General features: G+C 45.3%; 3 protein-coding genes across 5 annotated transcripts; 1 reads left to right on the top strand and 2 right to left on the bottom strand.

Annotated features, from left to right (window-relative positions):
- Positions 1–436: 436 nt before the first annotated feature.
- On the bottom strand, positions 437–2,150 carry SELENOH (selenoprotein H). Of its 2 annotated transcripts, XR_005020965.1 has the most exons (5): positions 1,843–2,139; positions 1,610–1,755; positions 1,376–1,506; positions 883–920; positions 437–621 (listed from the first exon to the last, which is right to left on the bottom strand). XR_005020965.1 is itself a non-coding variant. In XM_036861415.1 (4 exons), the coding sequence occupies exons 1-3, from the start codon at positions 1,962–1,964 to the stop codon at positions 1,406–1,408; spliced, it is 369 nt and encodes a 122-aa protein (XP_036717310.1). In that variant the 5' UTR covers positions 1,965–2,150; the 3' UTR covers positions 437–621; positions 1,376–1,405. The 2 variants fall into 2 exon arrangements, 1 of the variants encoding a protein (XP_036717310.1); XM_036861415.1 differs by lacking the exon at positions 883–920 and having other exon boundaries at positions 1,843–2,150.
- A 373-nt stretch (positions 2,151–2,523) lies between these two features.
- Positions 2,524–10,478, bottom strand: TMX2 (thioredoxin related transmembrane protein 2). 2 transcript variants are annotated; one of them, XM_036861413.1, is made up of 8 exons: positions 10,169–10,478; positions 5,659–5,719; positions 5,300–5,413; positions 4,956–5,032; positions 4,616–4,722; positions 4,372–4,437; positions 4,161–4,290; positions 2,524–3,394 (listed from the first exon to the last, which is right to left on the bottom strand). In XM_036861413.1, exons 1-8 carry the CDS (start codon positions 10,355–10,357, stop codon positions 3,248–3,250), a joined length of 891 nt encoding a protein of 296 aa, XP_036717308.1. In that variant the 5' UTR covers positions 10,358–10,478; the 3' UTR covers positions 2,524–3,247. The 2 variants fall into 2 exon arrangements, with proteins under 2 accessions (XP_036717308.1, XP_036717309.1); XM_036861414.1 differs by lacking the exon at positions 5,300–5,413 and having other exon boundaries at positions 3,248–3,394; positions 10,169–10,357.
- A 283-nt stretch (positions 10,479–10,761) lies between these two features.
- On the top strand, positions 10,762–17,694 carry MED19 (mediator complex subunit 19). Its single transcript, XM_036859775.1, has 5 exons — positions 10,762–11,026; positions 15,147–15,403; positions 15,551–15,647; positions 15,963–16,057; positions 16,158–17,694. Exons 1-5 carry the CDS (start codon positions 10,810–10,812, stop codon positions 16,224–16,226), a joined length of 735 nt encoding a protein of 244 aa, XP_036715670.1. The 5' UTR covers positions 10,762–10,809; the 3' UTR covers positions 16,227–17,694.
- The last annotated feature ends 792 nt before the right edge of the window (positions 17,695–18,486 follow it).

Below are 18,486 nucleotides of genomic sequence, written 5' to 3'. Positions count from 1 at the left end.
AGAGCTGAGAAAGACCAGCCTCTGTGGTGGGGGTTCTGTGGGAGAGAAAATGTTCCAGGAGGAGGTGTGAAGCAATGCTGGGCTGGAACACTAAGTGGGTGGGAGTGACAGGGTATTGTCTAGTACCTGATGTGCGTGGCTTAGTCACTGCCAGTATGGTTAGTCTAGCCAGAACCTCCACAGGGGCCAGGAAGATGTACTTCCATCATCACTTCGGAGAATTGAGTTGAAAAAGATACAGTTGCTTTTTTAAAAAGAAATTATTTTGTTTTTCCCCATAGTTTTTACAAGTATTTCACATGCTCTAACAGGGACCATAGGAGTTCCAGGTTAATTGGTGACCTTAGGCTATGAAAAACACAAGGGGGACCAATCCCATAAGGCTGGTTTAGGGCATCCCTTACCTTAAGATTAAGTTTTACTTCATCACTCATAGTTTATATCAAACCCAAATACTCTAATTTTTATTAAACCAATCCAAGAACTTTTCAGTGCCTTACTAGAGGATTGCCTCACAACTGAACCACCGTTTCTGGAGGAGAAGAAACCACAGCTTCAGGCACATGACTGAAGTTTGGCCATGTCCCGTCATAAATGCTCCAACATCACCAGGGACAGAGGCTGTGAAAATGAGAGTGGGAAAAAAGTTAGAGAAGGGCTCCAGGCAATCATATAGCCAGCCCTCCTCCCTTGAACCCACAAACCCAGGAGAGCTCAAGGACTGCATCCTCCCCCCACATCTCACTCAACGTATCAAGTGCCTGACAACATGCCAAAGCACTCTATGAAGCACTAGGGATAAAGACAAGGTCAAATCCTGTGACCAGGAGTGAGAACTACAATGCAGGGTTATTACACGGGGTGGTAACAGAAACAACATACCAGTAACAAAAAACACAGGAGGACAGGAGTAGGCATACCTGAAGTTACACAAAGATTTGATCAGGAAAGGGGAGAATCATAACTTACCAATAAATAAGGGAACCGGTGGGATTTACAGGAAAATGAGTTTTTTTAAACAAATATATAAAACTGGTCTACACCCCAAGGGCAACAATTAACTGCATCCTCTAAGGACACAATTTGCATTTTTATAATCATTTACATTACCATCGGTATTCCACGACTTAGCTCAAAGACAATGAAATGAAACATGGAGTTAGCAAAGGGCACACTGGATAGAAATCATTTTTTGCGGACTTCAGTTTTTCCCACCAGTAAGGGGAAGAGGTATTCCCACTAGAGGAAATCCTGAGAGCAGAAAAGAGTTATGAAAATGTAGGTCCTGTGTGAAATAAGGGGTTTAACAGTAAGGGCTGCTTCGCCAAAAGCCACACCAAGATCAGTCCACTCTCCCCCATTTCCCATTTCAAACCTCAGCGTGAGGACTTCTGCCCAAACCTCCCTACGAAAGGTACTTCTTCAGCTCGTTCACCACCTCTTGAGGCTCAGGGAACTTGAGTTTGCGTGGGGGCCCCTTCTTAATCCCAGTCCAGAGCTCCGCACCTGGGAAAAGTCCACGAAATCATCAGGTGGCGGCGGTTTGAGACCCGCGCTTCCTCGCCTCGGATCCATGCCCCCCAACGCCCCACCCCGGGCCCTCACTCACTGCTGCCGTCGGGTCGCAGCAGTGTCACCTCGAAGCTGCCCCTCCGGGGCTTGGTAGGGTTCACCTTCACTGGAAGCTCCGGGGCCTCCAGGCGCAGCGCCTGGCTCAGGGCCGCGGCGTTGCGCCCGTAGACGCGTCAGCTCATGCTAAGGAGAGATGGGGAAGGTCAAAGACTGGGACCCTTGGTCTGCGGCGCCCTTGCCCGCCCCCCATTACTCCCCAGACCCCCTCACCAATGCTCGATAACGACGCTCGCCTCCTCCACTCCCTTCTGGCTGCTAGCCGGCTTCTCCCGCTTCTCGGCCGCTGCGGCCAGCGCCGCCTCGGCCTTCCGCTTCCTCCCGCGGGAAGCCATGGCGCCTGGAGCCCGGCTGGGAACCCAGCCGACCTGGGGCGGGAATAGGGTGGAGATTCGGCCACCGAGGAGGCCAGCCAAGCTCCGCGATCCAAACCGCAACCCACTCAGCTCTCCAAACAAAACCTCTCTTAAACTGCAGAAAGCGTGGCGCTGGGCGCACACGTGGCCTGGGGGCGGGGCCTTCGGGCAGAGCCACTCTGCACGCGGAGACGGGGGAGGTAGGCTCCAGACCGAACCACCAGTGCTTGGGGGGGCGGGCAGCTCTGACAACGAGCCCGGCCTCACACAGGCTTTTCTGTAACCGCGAGACCAGCTAAATGGTGTGCATCACGATCCCTACCCAAAACCGCCTTCCGGGGACCCGCGGACCAATCCCAAACCAAGACAAATTAACTCTAGGGTTAGGGAATCTAAACCTTCTCCAGCTCTCCGCAATCGTGGGGACCGATGTACAGCATTTGGTGAAACTGATCAGTATGCCCTTTGCAATTAAGATGGACAATTCCTCTGCAGTTGCCTCGCTTTTCTAACACGTGAATAACACACAAAGGCGCAATCAAAAGTAAATCCCAGTCTCTTTATTATGGAAAACCATCAACTGGGTGTGGGGAGGATGTAGGAGGGTAAGTGAGACCCTGCCCAGGGGCTTTCTCCTCCAGGGCCCACCACACAAAGGCAGTCTCAAACTTCTATTCCCCTTCCTCCCAATTTCCATAAAATAGGGAGCTTATTCAATACTATCTTCAATGAGAAAACTCTGTGGTTAAAGATTTCTCCTTGGGACCAGTGACAGGCTTATACTTTTTAAATATAGGCCACAGACCAAGCCAAAATGGCTTAAAGCAGCAAGCGTCTTGAGGGAAAAATCTTAGCACTTGGCCTGTTATGTTAGGGTTTAATCGAATCTAAGCAGGCTGTGTAGATCCATTATGAGGAATAATGAAACCAGAGTGTGATGGAGATGTGTGGGCAGCACACAGCAGTCGACACACTGGCCGAAGGTTGGAAGGAAAGCATTTCCCCCTCCACCATATAAGATCTTTCCCTCCTTCCAGTGAAATAGCAGACCACAGCAGTAGAGGCCTTCCTGGAGGATACCTGTCATTTCCCTGGATGCCTCTTAAAAATCAGAAGCAATCTCCTGCCCCTCCTAGGCAGAGCCACACAGGGAAAACATAAAAAAACGGCCAAGGCCTCAGGCAACGCTTGTGGCTACAGAAAGGGTAGGGCCTCAGAGGTGCCTGGGATTGACAGGAGAGGAAGTACTGAAGGCAGGGATCCTATTTGTCCTTCTTGCTCTCCTCATCTGGCACTGCAGTGGGCACTGGGGCCACAGGGTGCTCCTCGGGGATATTATCTCCAGCCTTTGATAGCTTCTTGGCCCGTTGATATAGCTCATTCAAGTTGAATTCTCGGATCACATTCTCCTGCGCAAAAGAGGTGCACACATCAGGGTTCAGGTTGGAAGGGGGTGTTATGTCTGGGAAGTTAAGTACACTTGACTCTTAAACAAAGGTGTGGGGTTAGGGGCGCCAACCCTTCTTGCAGTCAAATATCCACCTATAACTTATAGTCAGCCTTCCGTATCCACAGTTCCTCTGAATCCGTGGTTCCACACGTGCGGCGGATTCAACCAACCTCATGGATCGTGTAGTGCTGTAGTTACTATTGAAAAATGCCCACATAAGCGGACCGACACAGTTCTAACCCATTTGTTCAAGGGTCAATTGTATTTAGACACAGTCTAGGAAAGGAGGAAGCAAAGGACAGGAATCTACTCTAACCCAGCTGTCCTTTTTTGGGTACCTGGAAAAGTCAACTAATATTTACGTATTATGTGCCGGTCGCTGTGCCAAGAATTATGGTTACATTATTTAATGTAACCTGCAAAACAAAACCTGTGAGCCAAGTGCTACCGTCTCCAATGTACTGCCAAGGAAAAAAGACTATAGGTACAAGAGCCATTGAGACTAAATCTTAACTAATAATTGTTGCCCAGTACTAGCATGTCTGGCACATGGTAGAAACAGTATAAATCTGCTAAGTGAATTCATGAATGAGGTCTAATAACTAGTCCACACTCTCAAAGCTTATGGGCAAGTAGCAGAACTAGGAAATTAAACCCAGGTTGGGCTCTAAAACCTACCTACTGTTCCACACCCTCCTCCAAAACTTGCCCACTCTTTCCTATACCTCAGAGAAAGTCCAGGAGGCAGCTCGTCCTTTTTTGTCGATCTGTGGCCGCCGCATGACCTCCTTTCCGCCTTGGAAGAGGATCAGGGTAGGGAGCTGCTTGGTGAGGGGTGACATGCTCACTTTGTACCTACAGGGCCCAGAAGGTACTCTGTAAATGCATCTGTGTATATATCACTCTGAATGATCCCCTGCCCAGGCCCTTACATACCGTGTACTAACATCAGTGTAGCGTCCAACGTCCACCTTCCCAAAATTTAGCCCTGTACAGTTGTACCTGAGAAGAATATATTATTTAACATGGTGAAAGAAGATAGAATGAATCAATGAAGTAGAAGTACAGATATTTGGGGGTGGGGGTGGGAGTGCCTTTGGTTGCAATATGCAAAAATCAAGGCCAAAAACAATGAGAGGGAAGGTATAATTTCTGTCATCCCTCCCGTTGTCCTACTCACTTGAGGGAGAGATCAGCGTAGATAGGAGCAAATGACTGGCAGTCATTAGACCAATTGGCAAAGAACTCCACGATCCAAGTGACCCTCTTGTCCTGCTCCAGCTCTTCCTGTCACACACAGAACAAACAGTGAACCGGCTTACACAGGCTCCTGGAAAGATTCAGACCTTAGCACCTAATTCCTCATCCTGGCTTCCCTACACCTCTCCTCTAGATCCCACAGTGAACGAGTGCCCTTGACTTGCATTCTGAAGCACTGCTGTTCCTCCTAGTGAGGGGAGAGCACAACTACAAAATCACCCACAAGGGACCCAAGAAACAGAGGGAGAAAGAGTACTCACATCAATGGTTTTATCATTGAAGTACTTGATGTACTCAGGGCCCATATACAATGGGGGTTTGCATGTCATCAGGAACACTAAACACAGAAAAAAGTTGTCACAGGAAACATATAAGGCCTTGGGCAGGGGATTTACTTTCAAAGCAACTCAAAGATTTCAAGCACCAAAGAGTGCATTTTGTGGACATACATAGACACATTCCCTTCCTCTTAAAATCTCTGTAGATTCTCATCATCTGAGGCTCACACATAATTAATTAGGTATAAGATATGGCAGAAGGGTATGGAGAACCTGGTTTGGGGATGGAATTTGGTTCCCACAACCAAGTCTTGCAGTCTCCTTACCTATGCAGAGTGTGAGATAAAGCAGGCCCATGCGAATATCCAGGCGGAAGAAAAGAATTGCATTGGCCACTTTACTAAACATGAAGATGTTGCCTATATGTTGCTCCACGGTGACTGAAACACAGAGATGTCACAGGTCAGGCTGGGCTGCATGCTCCTATGACCTATTATCTGCCCCTCTTCCTGGAGTACTTTGAAATGGGAGAGGGGGAAGAGGATAAAAGTCCAAGATCAAATTCAGCCTTGGCACGGAATGAGGGACAAGTTCACCAAATAACGCCCCTCTCATAACATGGATGAAAGCACCTCAGAGGTCACTAGTCCTAATCTTGAGAGACAGAGAAGCAGGCTACACTTACTGGATCTGCGGTTCTTCATCATTACAATGGCACTAAGGAACATCAGGATCTCTACTTCTCTCTGGAACAGAATCAGAGTGACAGGAATGCCATGAACAGAAATGATTTGGGTGAGCAAGGGAGCCAAGTATGTAATAAAAACCAACAGAGATCCAAACTGGGAATGGTAACAATAGAGAAATAACTGGAGTCAGCGAAGGTGTAGTGGGGAAAACACCAGTCAGAAGGTCTAGATTCCAGCTCTGTCCCTGCCACAAACTGGCTGGTGCCCTTCAGCAAAGCACTTAACCTCTGAGCTTTGGTTTCTTTGACTGAATATTTCAAAATGGTGTTGTGAGGATTAAATGAGTATGAAAGAGTTATATGAAGTATATAGTATAAAACTGTAGATATTACAATCAACTCAGTGTGACCCTGGTAAAATAACTTTTCCAGGTAAACTTTCTCAGTAATATTCCATTAATACAACATATGGTTATTCCATTTGTTTGTTTTCATGTAAGTTAAATCATTCCTCTCCACCTAATATTCATAGTGATAATCCATGCACCTTTAATATAATTTGAGAGCTGAAGGAGGCCTTTCAAAGCTCTCAAAGATCCTTTTCAGTACCCTTGGCTTACTGTTCTTTCTCACCTTCTAGAATGTAAGCTCCGTGTGAATGAGTGAGACAGACACTAAACATGACATAATTTCAAAGAGTAAAGACTGCAATGAAGAATAACAAGGACTTTGTGAGAGAAAGTATAGGGGGAGGGTCTGAGGCTTTCCATACCTTTCTGTTTATAATACAGGGATCCAAATCTTTACTTCAGACAGAACCAATTAACTGCGATTTACAGCTAGCAATCAGGGACTTAGGTTTTTAGCCTCAATCTCCAACAAAAAGCAACTGACTGGATTTAGAAATGGACATGTGAAGTGGGGGGTAGGGAATGTGACAGACCTTACTAAATATTATATCCGAGTAGAAATTAGGAAGAGTTTTCAAGAATGAAGCTGGATTAGAATTGGCACTTATAATTATGGAAAGATGAATTTAAAAAGGGAAGTATGGCCAATCAGGAGACCAGAGATAGGACTAAAAGGAATATACTCTAAAGACAGAGAATGGGTCTGTGGTAAAGCCTGGCCATGTATACTCCAAACCTTATTTCCTTTTTCTCCTGGGCATACTGCAGGTAGACTCTCTCCTTGCATCCAGGGAGAACTGTGTGACTAGTACTTCTAAATGGAATGTGAATGGAAGTGATGTGCCACTTCTGTGCCCAGGTGGTTAAGAAAGGGTATGTATGCCCTTGCAGTCCACCTTTCTTTCTTCATCTGCTGGCTTGATGATGCTGGGATGATCTTAAGGCCATCAGTTGAAGACAGCATGAGACAGGGTTCCAGAATAACTATATAAACCTGAGCCCCCTTGGTTGTTCACTTGTTTATTCATTGTTTTCAAACTTTTTATTAAGGACATTTTCAAACATACACAAAAGCAGAGAGGATACTGAGGGTAGCAAAATATGCTACCCCAAAATATGCCACTTTGACATAAGGATTATTTTGAGTCTAAAGGCAATTCAGAAGTAGAATAAAGAAAGGCTCAGTGCCCTCTACCTATTTGTCAAAAGGTAGGACATAAATTCTCAAAGGTGTCCCTCCAACCTCTACCAAGAACAAAGCTAATCAGGGGAGATAACTTTAGACCCTATCAGCCTGGAGACAGCACCAGGGGAATCTACATAACAAACTAGCCTTTATCTACCATTAGTTTACCTTTCCACAGTTTTCTGCTCTTGCAAGCCTAAAACTCCTTCCTTCATCCCGTCATTTCTCCACAAATTTATTGTTCTTTGTTGAAGATGCCATATAAGCTGGAAGCCACCTCTTTGAGTTACTGATTTTTCCCTGGGTATCTCCCGTGTATACAAGTTATACATGCTAATAAACTTCTGTTTGTATTTTAATTGTCTTTAATCTGTCTTTTATTAGAGGGGTCTCAGGCAAGACCTCAGAAGGGTAAAGGGAAAATTCTTTTCTGACCCCTACAATACCTTAATAAACCCCTATTACTCAGCTTCAATAGTAATATTTTGCCAATATGGTTCAATTTCATCTATGCTACCCATTTCTTTTGCTGGAGAAACTTAAAGCAAATTCCAACTATATCATTTCACCTGTAAATACTTCAGTATGTACTGCTTACAGATAAGAACTTTTTTTTTTTTAATTTTTATTCATTTATTTATTTATTTTTGGCTGCATTGGGTCTTCGTTGCTGCACACGCGCTTCCTCTAGTTGCAGCAAGTGGGGGCCACTCTTCGTTGCGGTGCGTGGGCTTCTCATTGCGGTGGCTTCTCTTGTTGTGGAGCACAGGCTCTAGGCGCGCGGGCTTCAGTAGTTGTGGCATGCGGGCTTCAGCAGTTGTGGCGTGTGGGCTCAGTAGTTGTGGTGCACGGGCTTAGCTGCTCCGCGGCATGTGGGATCTTCCCGGACCAGGGATTGAACCCGTGTCCCCTGCATTGGCTCGTGGATTCTTAACCACTGCACCACCAGGTGAGTCCCAAGAACTTCTTTTTTAAAACAAACCAAAATACCATTATCATACCTAACAAAATTAACAATAATTACTTATTGTTATCTAATACCTGGCCCTTATTCAAATTCAAAGAACAAAGTATTAGATTTTGTACAACTTTGTACAGTTGTTTGTTCAAGTCAGGAACAAGCAAGCAAGAACCGCAAATTGCATTTGGCCAATGTGTTTCTTTCGTCTTCTTTAATTTCTAAAGGATACCTGCTCTTCCTTTTTACCCCAGGCTATTTATCTGTTGAAGACCTTGAGTCATTTGCACTGTCAACCTTCTGACTTTCTTGGATTTGGCTGCTTGCATACTCGTGGTATGTGTTCTGACGATGATGATCCTCTATTTCCCATATTTCTTGTAAAATGGTAATGAAATCTAGAGATGTGAATACAATGAAATCCAAATCTTTTGCCAAAAATACATCATAGGAGGTACTAGGTACTCCCTACTGAATCACTTCAGAGGACATAGCAACCTTTCATCTGATGGCTTTAGATGATCATTGTCTAGATTTATTATTTCATTAGAGAATGCTACATGACTTTTAAATGCTATCACTCCTTCTGTAAGCTCAAATTTTTCTATATCAATTATTTGGTTACTCTGACAGTATGTAAAGGAAAAGCAAAATACTTGATTCTTTCTTTTTATTTAATAAAATAGAAATAAACTTTTATTCTGTTAAGCCACTGAAATTTTGAAGTTTACCTGTTATTGCTAACATTATTTACCTTATATTCTAACTTCCAAATCACCAGGGTAAATCAGCAAAACACAGATTTTCCAGGAAAACAAACACTGGCTATAAACCCTACATAGTTTAAAAACAAAAAACATAACAGAGTAATATGAAAATATAAAACCTCACAGTATTTTGCACGTAATTAAGACAAGAGTATACAGAGAAATTAATTGCATAAAAGGTCCCTCCTTTTATTAAAATCTTTATTACTATCCACTTATATGTTTGAATCTCATTTTGGTTAAAGTGGTATAGATAAAAATAGGATCTTTTGAAGTAGCATGGCTACATTTGAGCTAACTAACAACAATGGGAAAGGACAGAGGAAGTATGAAAAAGTAAACAAGGGATAGAGAATAAAAGTAAGGAAGTGGGTTCTGTTCAAGGTCAAGACTCATTTTGGGGCCTTGAAAAAAGGACAAAAACTCAGGTGATCCTCCTTTCTCAGAACACAGATGCGGCTATACAGCAGAGGTCAGAGAGGTTCAACTTATTTTTCTGAGTGGTCCCTCCACTCCAGCTCAGGGAATACTGCAAGAGGCTTGAGATAGATTTCTTTGCAATGTATTTTTTACAATTCCATTTCAATAGCCCTAACAATTTTATTCATTTTTACATCCCCAGGATGCAGCACAATGCCTAGCATTAACAGTCCTCACTCAGTAATTGTTAACTGAATTAAGCAATGGCTGACAGAGCGTGCTGGTGCCATGGCCGAAGAGTGGTTTCAAGTCCTAGTCACTCACTAGTTGTGTGACCTTGGACAAGTCGCCTAACCACACCTAGATCAACTTCTTCATCAATAAAACGAGAATACTACTTGCCTTGTTTAACTCACTGGTTCCTCAAAAGGCTTTACATAATGAGCAGCACTGGAAAACAATGTACTTGCCTAGTTTGGGTAGGTCTGTTGCCGAGTATGAACTTTGAGATGGAAAGGAGCTTGGACTCAAAAGGCAGAAGACTTAGGCTGTTGTGCAGGCTAACCGGATGTTTTCCCATCCCAAACAAGAGGCTTAGGCTCGATGACGATCCACGCCCTACACTCCTAATAGTCTGTTAAGTCCGCTAGAGGCTCGGAACCTCAGATGTTCTCAAAAAGGTAAACCTCGGGGCTCCCGGATGCAATCACAGGGGCAGGGGCAGGGACAGTCAAGGTCGCGGGGTCCTAAGGCGGGGGTCGCTCACCCAGTCAAAGTCACACGGGTTACCGTCTTCGCGTTGCGTAGGGAGACTGTGGCAGACAGGGGGCAGCTTCCTCACGAGTAGAAAGGCAGCAGAGAGCAGGGCTGACAGAAGGTAGTAAGGTCGGGCCAGCCATCGTGAAAGTCGCGGCACTGAATACACTAGAGCAATTAAAGGTGCCAGGACCGCCATCTTTCCGGCCCTAAGGGCGCCGACCGCTCTTCGGCGTCCGTAGGTCTGGTCCCGCCTCTCCCACCATTGAGGCTGCCATTGGGCCCAGTGTCGGATGCACCGCCTCTGGACCCGGAATTAGATCTCTGATTGGCCTCTACGGCAGGTAAAAACTGAGAGAGGGATTTGATACTTTCTTGGCTAACCTAGCTGTCGCTTTTTCTACGTGTCATATTATTGAATATACGACTGTGGCGAACGGAGGTATCGGAGGAGAATTTAATAAAGGTAGGTAATACTTCCGGAACGTTCTCAGAAGGCGCCGGAAGTAGTAACCGGAAGAGGGTAGGCAGGGCCCGAGGCAATCCAATGGTAAGAGGCTCCTGAAGGAAGGGGGCGGTAGCCCGGGAAAAGATTGACCAATGAAAATCATTAACGCCAGACACCGGGACAGCGCCGGGGCAGAGGGGACGATGGAGAATTTCACGGCGCTGTTCGGGGCTCAGGCTGACCCACCGCCGCCCCCAACCGCCCTCGGCTTCGGAGCTGGAAAACCTCCACCCCCACCGCCTCCTCCTCCGGGTGGAGGGCCCGGCCCGGCCGCGCCCCCAACCGCGGCCTCGGCCCCTTCCGGCGCTGACAAGTCAGCGGCAGGTTGTGGCCCCTTCTACCTAATGCGGGAACTGCCAGGTGAGTACGAGGCCTGGCCAAAGCCAGCCAGTCAGATCATAGCGAGGAGGGGATGGGCGTGGCTCTCAGCCGGCTGGCGGAGGTTAGGGGTAAAGTAGGTAACGCGTGCGGGGATTCCAGAGCTGTATATCGGAGAGGACTCTGAGACTCTGAGGATTCACAAGCAAAGGGATTGCATGAATTCTTGGGATGGATTGGGAATGAGAAGAGTAGATATTCGTGACCACCTTTCATGCTCTATCGTGCCCCTGTCCCTGACAGTGGTTTATGGCTCCCTAAAAATTATCCAGAGTTTGAGTTTGCAGCTTGAGAGTTCTGATTTAATATCCTTGCGAACTTAGTTTCAAATCTGCCTCAAACTTCCTGTTGGTTTGGAGCGTGTTGCCTTCCTTCCTTCTCTGGGCCTCGGCGTTTCCTCATCTGTTGGAAGTGATTAGAATTTTTTAAAAATAAATTTATTTATTTAATTTATTTATTTTACTTATTTATTTTTGTCTGCGTTGGGTCTTCGTTGCTGCGCGCGGGCTTTCTCTAGTTGCGGCGAGCGAGGGCTACTCTTCATTGAGGTGCGCGGGCTTCTCATTGCGGTGGTTTCTCTTGTTGCGGAGCACGGGCTCTAGGCGCGTGGGCTTCAGTAGTTGTGGCACGCGGGCTCAGTAGTTGTAGCTCGCGGGCTTTAGAGCTCAGGCTCAGTAGTTGTGGCGCACGGGCTTAGTTGCTGCGCGGCATGTGGGATCTTCCCAGACCAGGGATCGAACCCGTGTCCCCTGCATTGGCAGGCGGATTCTTAACCACTGCGCCACCAGGGAGGTCCTCAAGAGTCATTCTGGACGTGTTTTAAGTCTCCAGGATGCCTTTCAGTTCATCCCAAGTCCTACTGCTACATCAAGAGCTGAGGGAAATAATAATATTGTTACAGACTTTAAGGTTCACAGTGCAGTTATTTATATTATAGTATTGAATACTTAAATAGTCCCTTGCGATAGGCATTGTTATCTGCATTTTATAGTTGAAAAAACTGAAGCAAGGACTTACCTGCTGGTCCAGTGGTTAAGAATCCGCCTTCCAATGCAGGGGATGCAGGTTCAATCCCTAGTCGGGAAACTAAGATCCCGCATGCTGCAGGGCAACTAAGCCCATGCGCCGCAATTCCTGAGGCCCGCGCACCACAACGAAGAATCCCGCCTGCCGCAACTAAGACCCGACACAGCCAAATAAATAAATAAATAAATATTTTATAAATCTTAAAAAAAAAAAACCACTGAAGCATAGCGAGGTTGACTTGATTTTAGTTAATTAGTGGTTGATATCTACCAGCAGTTTCTATAACCTTAACCTGTTCTGATTGTACCTATATACATCAATCACTTGATAGATATTGACTATCCGTTCTGGGCAAATACTGGGTGCGTAAAAAGGGAACATGTGATGAGAAGGGGAGAGAGATCAGTAAGCCTGGTCCTTGCTTTGTTTTTTTTTTTTTTGGCTGCGTTGGGTCTTCGTTTCTGTGCGAGGGCTTTCTCCAGTTGCCGCAAGCGGGGGCCACTCTTCATCGCGGTGCGCGGGCCTCTCACTATCGCGGCCTCTTGTTGCGGAGCACAGGCTCCAGACGCGCAGGCTCAGCAATTGTGGCTCACGGGCCCAGCTGCTCCGCGGCATGTGGGATCCTCCCAGACCAGGGCTCGAACCCGTGTCCCCTGCATTGGCAGGCAGATTCTCAACCACTGCGCCACCAGGGAAGCCCCGTGGTCCTTGCTTTTAAGCAGCTAATTTTACTTAAGAATGAAAAGTATGTCGTTTAAAGATAAAGTAGTGACTGTTATTTCTTGTCAGGATCAATGTCATTATTTTCTGGTCATGCCTCACATACAACTACTAAGAACTGCGTAATGGTTTTCAAAATGTGTTTCTTGTCGTTCAACATGACAGCAAGAATAAGTTGTCACTTTAGGTGGACTTTGAAGAATTCATACTGGTGAGGAAAATCAGGAAGAATTTTCCTATAATTAGGTCAGTTTTTCTAAAAGGAAACAATATGAGGGGTATTTTTTTCAGGAGATGATGGATACCTGTTTGGATGGATCAGAAATTTTACATAGGGGAGTAGCAGTTGGTCAGGCCCTGAAGCTAAGTTACAGTAAGATGTGTTTAACCGTGAGTGACAGTCAAAGGAATTTGAGCGTTTTCCTGAGGGAATAGGAAACCATTGAGATTTTTGAACTGAGTACTGCTTCTAAAGATATCTGGAGAATGTGGGTGCCATGTACTAGAATAAAGGAACCATGAGTGAGGTGGGGAAGATTTGGAGTTAAAAAAAATTAAATCTGCAGTGAATTAACTAAGACAATGTTGGAAATGGAAGATTAGTTTTCAGGAGAGGAAACTGAAGAAGAGAGATTTATAAGTCATCTTCATAGAACTGATGGGCAAAACAAAGTTGGATGGACTCTTAAGTTAAAGAATTTACAAAAAAGCACAGAGTGCCTTTTCACCTGAGCCTTGAGAATAATCATCTGGAAGGAGAGCTGACAGGAAAAAAATCAGGATACTCTTAATGGCAGGAAGCAGTGCTGAGTTATGAGAAGTACCGGGGCACTGAGTCTCCTGCCATTACCGTGGACCACTCTTCTGAGATATTTGGCTTGAGAAGACAAAGGAAAAGAATAACGTAAGGCCTGAAGGTGGGGAGGAAAAATACATTGTTCATTTAATGTGTGCTGAGCACCAGTGGTACATGAATGAACAAGGCATTTTCTCTGCCCTCAGTGGGCTCATAGCTCAGAACCTGAGTTTTATCAAGTGAATGATTATAAACAAGTCACTTTTGTCATTTGTACCCTGAGTGTTCATCATAACTATACATGAAATTGTAGGCTAGATATTTCTGCCCTCGCCCCTGGACCCTAGTTAAATTACTCATAAGTTTTTATTCTTTCAAAAAAGCCAGCCGTGAAATGTTTATACTAATAATGCCTTCCATTTATATAATACTTTATACTTTTCAATATGTTTTCATTTGAACCTTAAAAAAAATTGTGTAATTAAGGTAGCTTTTACCCCATTCCATAGATAAGCGGAAACTGAGGCATAGAGGACGGCTAGGATTAGAAGTCTAGTTGCCCAGCTTCTAATCAAACATTTCTTTCTTCTAGGCAAAGCTATCATATTTGGTATTATTAGGAAGACTAAAGATGGTGGTAACAAAAGTTATGCAGCAGTAGCTAGAAAAATCTCCCGTTTTTCTCTGTAAAGGTGATTAGTGTTTCTTGCTATTTAAAAAAAAAAAAAGGAAGCAAGACACTCAAGCCACTGGGTCATATTTGACCCTAAGTTTGGCTGTAGCTGAGCTGTGAGGTTATATTATTCTGGTCATGGCCAAAAGTATAATTTCTCATTAGTACATTTATGAAACACAGAGCAGTGCACAGTACTTAGCGCAGAGTATAAGCATCATGTAAGTTATTACTCTGGTTAGTCTGAGTGTATCCTTTATTGGGTTAAAGCAGTTTCCACTGCTGCCTTATTTGGATTTTTGCCTATTTTTTCTCCTTCTCATTCCAACCTACCATTCTATAGTATTATATTTTTAGTGTTTATTGTATGTTATTTACTTTTGCTATTTCTTTTTAAATAAAGTTATTTATTTATTTATTTATTTTTGGCTGCGTTGGGTCTTCATTGCTGCACGTGGGCTTTTCTCTAGTTGTGGTGAGCGGGGCTACTCTTCGTTGCGGTGCGCGGGCTTCTCATTGCAGTGGCTTGTCGCGGAGCACGAGCTCTAGGCGCGTGGGCTTCAGTAGTTGTGGCGTGCAGGTTCAGTAGTTGTGGCGCACGGGCTTAGTTGCTCCGCAGCATGTGGGATCTTCCTGGACCAGGGATCGAACCCGTGTCCCCCCCCCCTGCTCATTGGCAGGCGGATTCTTAACCACTGCGCCACCAGGGAAGCCCTACTTTTGCTATTTCTTACTTTAAAAATAACTTTTTTTTATTATTATTTTTTTTTTGGTAATTCTCACTTAAAAGATTCATTTACTTTCCCTTCTGGGTCAATGACGTAAAAAAAAAATTCTCTCCTCTTGGGACTAATTTTTCTTATTATTATTCTCCCTGTATCTTCTAGGCAGCACAGAGCTGACAGGCAGCACTAATCTGATCACACACTACAACCTGGAACATGCCTATAATAAATTCTGTGGGAAGAAAGTGAAGGAGAAGCTAAGTAACTTCCTGCCTGACCTGCCAGGGATGATTGATCTGCCTGGTTCCCATGACAACAGCAGCCTCCGCTCCCTCATTGAGAAGCCCCCTATTCTTGGTGGCTCTTTTAATCCTATCACAGGGACCATGCTGGCTGGCTTCCGCCTCCACACAGGCCCGGTGAGTCCCCTCGTGGGGAGGCCTGAAAGGCACGGAGGTGGTTTTTCTGTCTACCTCTGTTCCTTCATAACTTACTGAGCAGAACAGGTGATGGGAGCAGGGGATTTCCTCCCTCTACTCACCTGGACCTTCCTTTGGTTCCTTCAGTTGCCAGAGCAGTGTCGTCTGATGCATATTCAGCCTCCCAAGAAGAAGAATAAGCAGAAGCACAAACAGAGCCGTACCCAGGATCCGGTCCCCCCAGGTAAGAAGTGGTTCTCTTCAAAGCCAGAAAATCGGACATTCTGAATCTGTTTTGACCTTCCTCAGTTAAAAACCCAGTCAAATTCCTTATGAGCCCTGGACTCCCAGATTCTCCTTAAAGAAGAAACTGACATAATGTGGGTCTCCTGGGCAAGTAGGAACTTGGGACAGGAGCTTAAGCAGTGCCTCCGAATCCTTTCTGGTCATTTGAAGAAAAGCAGTTGCCCTCGACTAGGAGTTTTCCTCTAGTCTTCAGACTTACGGCAGTGGAGACTTTTGAGCTCGACAGGTAATAGGCTCCTCATCTCTCCTACAGAAACACCATCTGATTCAGATCACAAGAAGAAGAAAAAGAAAAAAGAAGAGGATCCTGAACGGAAACGGAAGAAGAAAGAGAAGAAGAAAAAGAAGGTATGGGAGCGGCTGGTGTCTGCAGCCCGGTGAGTTTTCCCGTCTCACTCGTCCTGGGTGGAGTCTGGCTCTCTTACTCTTGCTCGCTTTTCTTCCCCAGAACCGACACAGCCCCGACCACCCAGGCGTGGGCAGCTCTCAGGCCAGCAGCAGCAGCAGCCTCCGCTAGCAGGACCAGGGGACTCTGCCAGGAGGACCTTTCTGCTGTACGGAACCCGCTGACAAAAGCTGCCTTCCAGGCTCTTGGTCACTGCCTTGGGAGCATCCCCTGCAGCTGGGACAGAAGCCAGCTCCTGCTGTGCTCAGTTAAGATGAACCCATTGGAAGAGAGAAGGGCTATGCTTTTGTAAGCCTCAGCCCAGTTTGCTTTCTCATGGACATCTCTTCCTCTCCCAGGAAGCTTTCATCTCTTTTGTGCCATTTGTCTGATTTAGGACTTTATCTGATTTTTTAGGATTTTTAATTTTCTTAAAATTGCATTTATCAAACTGGCTGAAGTGTGGCTGCCTGTTAAGAGGTAAGTGCCTTTCTAGGAGAGTCAGGGTTTAAGCCAAGGCATGCTAAGATCTGAGGGGATTTGGGTCTTGTATTACATTATCTCATCAGCAGGCAGGGAAACAACCAAAATGAGATAGGGGAACATGGTCCAAAGGCGAGGCAGAGCTTGCTAATACCTTTCCACAGCAGGCACATAACACTCTGCCTGTAATGCTGAGAACCAGTAACCTGGATGATCTTCAGGCTCTGTCTCAAGGAGCGGATTCACTTAGGTCTCAGCTGTGTTCTGGGTCAATTCTGTGTTGAAACAGAGTAGCCAACGGAAAAAGCACCCACAGTCACCAACATAATTCAGCAAGGTTGCTTCTTGGTCAAGCCTATCATTTTTTGAAATAAACCTCTGGCAAGCAAAGGTAAATGCTTCTCTTTATAATAAGAACTTTTGACCTGCCTCATTCCTTAAGACAATGAAATTATTTGGCCGATGTGAAAACATTTCTAAGCTTCTAAGACAGCAAAAAAAAAAGATAGCCTAAACTAGCAAAATGTAAAATAAATCCCTTCAGTCTTTGCAGCAGGCCAGATAACCAGAAACATCCATGCGAAAACAAGCTAATGTAATCTGACTTTAAGCTCAGTTTGACACAGAACAGTTAAAATCTGTTGCAGTGAGCCAAGATTGTTCACCTAGATCAGCAGGTGGAAAACCACTCATTCAGCTCGTTTTAACTAGGATTTCAGAGCAAGAGAGTTTATATACTTAAGTTATGGACAGTGAAAATAAAGGGTTCTGGCCAGTTTTCTGAGATTTAGTATCTGAGGGTGCCTTTTTAAAATTAGGGCACAGCCTTTTGCTTTTGACAAACGGAAGAGACATATGAGATGTCAGACTGCCACCCATATATCCCTCTAGTCTGTCTGCCTTTAACAGGCCTTCATACTGTGATCATCCACCGGCTCACCTTTGACTACATCCAAAATGAGCTTTATTTTCCAGAGACAAAATTCTGTATTAAGGAACAACTGTGGCAAAAGTCAAGAGCTCTCTAAGCTTTGAAATGACAAGTTTTGGTGGTTACAAAAGACCTTTTTCTGAAACATTTAAGTCACTGAAATAAAAACAGGACCTCTTGTTTTAAGTGGTTATTTTCACTATAGTCCTGCTTAAAGATGGACCAGGACCAGAGACACTTATGAGGTTTTCCTTGTAACTGACTTCCCATCAGAGATCATTCACCCTGCCTTAACCACACAAAATAACGCAAGTCAGGGGGAGCTGGTTAGATCAGGATTTCTTTTTATTCCTTGTTGGTTTAAAATGGCTAATCAGAATAAAAAATAAAAGGGCTTCTGTTTAGAGGCTGGGGTCTCCCCTATTTAAAGGTTAGAACCCAGGTAGGTATCCCCTCTACCCAGCACCATACTGAGGTGGGCTGAGGGGTCATCCCCAGGGGACAACTGGAGGGGCCGAGGCCTGCCACTCCTTCTCTCTATCCCGTTTTTGGCATGTGATGAGAAATATTGCTTTTTGGATTCTTCTCTCCCGGCCTTGAATTTAAAAATAATGTCAACCGTGTGAGTTGGGGGAAGGCTTTGAGGGGCCAGTTGAAGAAGCCCACAATAATCCCTCTCCCCCAAGAAGGGGGGATTATCCAATATTGTTTCTGGAGCTCAGCCAAGCTCTTTTCCTGATCTCCCCACCACCACCACCAAAGTCATGGGGCTTTGACCCCTTCCCTGGGGAAACTAAGTGCCAGTGAGCCTAGAAAACTAACTCTCCTCTCCAGGTCCTTCCCTCCTCCGACCAAAACTCCACCCAGACGCGCCTCTCCCTGGGTTTCTTTCCTGGTCACTTAGCACCAACAACAGGGGGTGCTGTTTCCTTAGATGGTAAGTGGGACAAAGAGAGGGAACCACGGGGAAAAGGAAGA

This window comes from Balaenoptera musculus, chromosome 8 (assembly GCF_009873245.2).
Source record: "Balaenoptera musculus isolate JJ_BM4_2016_0621 chromosome 8, mBalMus1.pri.v3, whole genome shotgun sequence".
Classification (NCBI taxonomy): domain Eukaryota; kingdom Metazoa; phylum Chordata; class Mammalia; order Artiodactyla; family Balaenopteridae; genus Balaenoptera; species Balaenoptera musculus.
The sequence above is the reverse complement of the archived record's forward strand: the minus strand, read 5'-3'. Positions and strand labels throughout refer to the sequence as shown.

Bases quoted from the DNA above. Each gene is read 5' to 3' on its own strand.
- TMX2 (XM_036861413.1), bottom strand. From the start codon at position 10,357: ATGGCGGTCCTGGCACCTTTAATTGCTCTAGTGTATTCAGTGCCGCGA. The intron at 5,720-10,168 runs GTGAGCGACCCC...ATTCTGTTCCAG, and splicing joins ACCCGTGTGACTTTGACTGG to AGAGAAGTAGAGATCCTGAT. The intron at 4,291-4,371 runs GTATGTAAGGGC...TGGGCCCTGTAG, and splicing joins TACACTGATGTTAGTACACG to GTACAAAGTGAGCATGTCAC.
- MED19 (XM_036859775.1), top strand. From the start codon at position 10,810: ATGGAGAATTTCACGGCGCTGTTCGGGGCTCAGGCTGACCCACCGCCG. The intron at 11,027-15,146 runs GTGAGTACGAGG...TGTATCTTCTAG, and splicing joins CCTAATGCGGGAACTGCCAG to GCAGCACAGAGCTGACAGGC. The intron at 16,058-16,157 runs GTATGGGAGCGG...TTTCTTCCCCAG, and splicing joins AAGAGAAGAAGAAAAAGAAG to AACCGACACAGCCCCGACCA.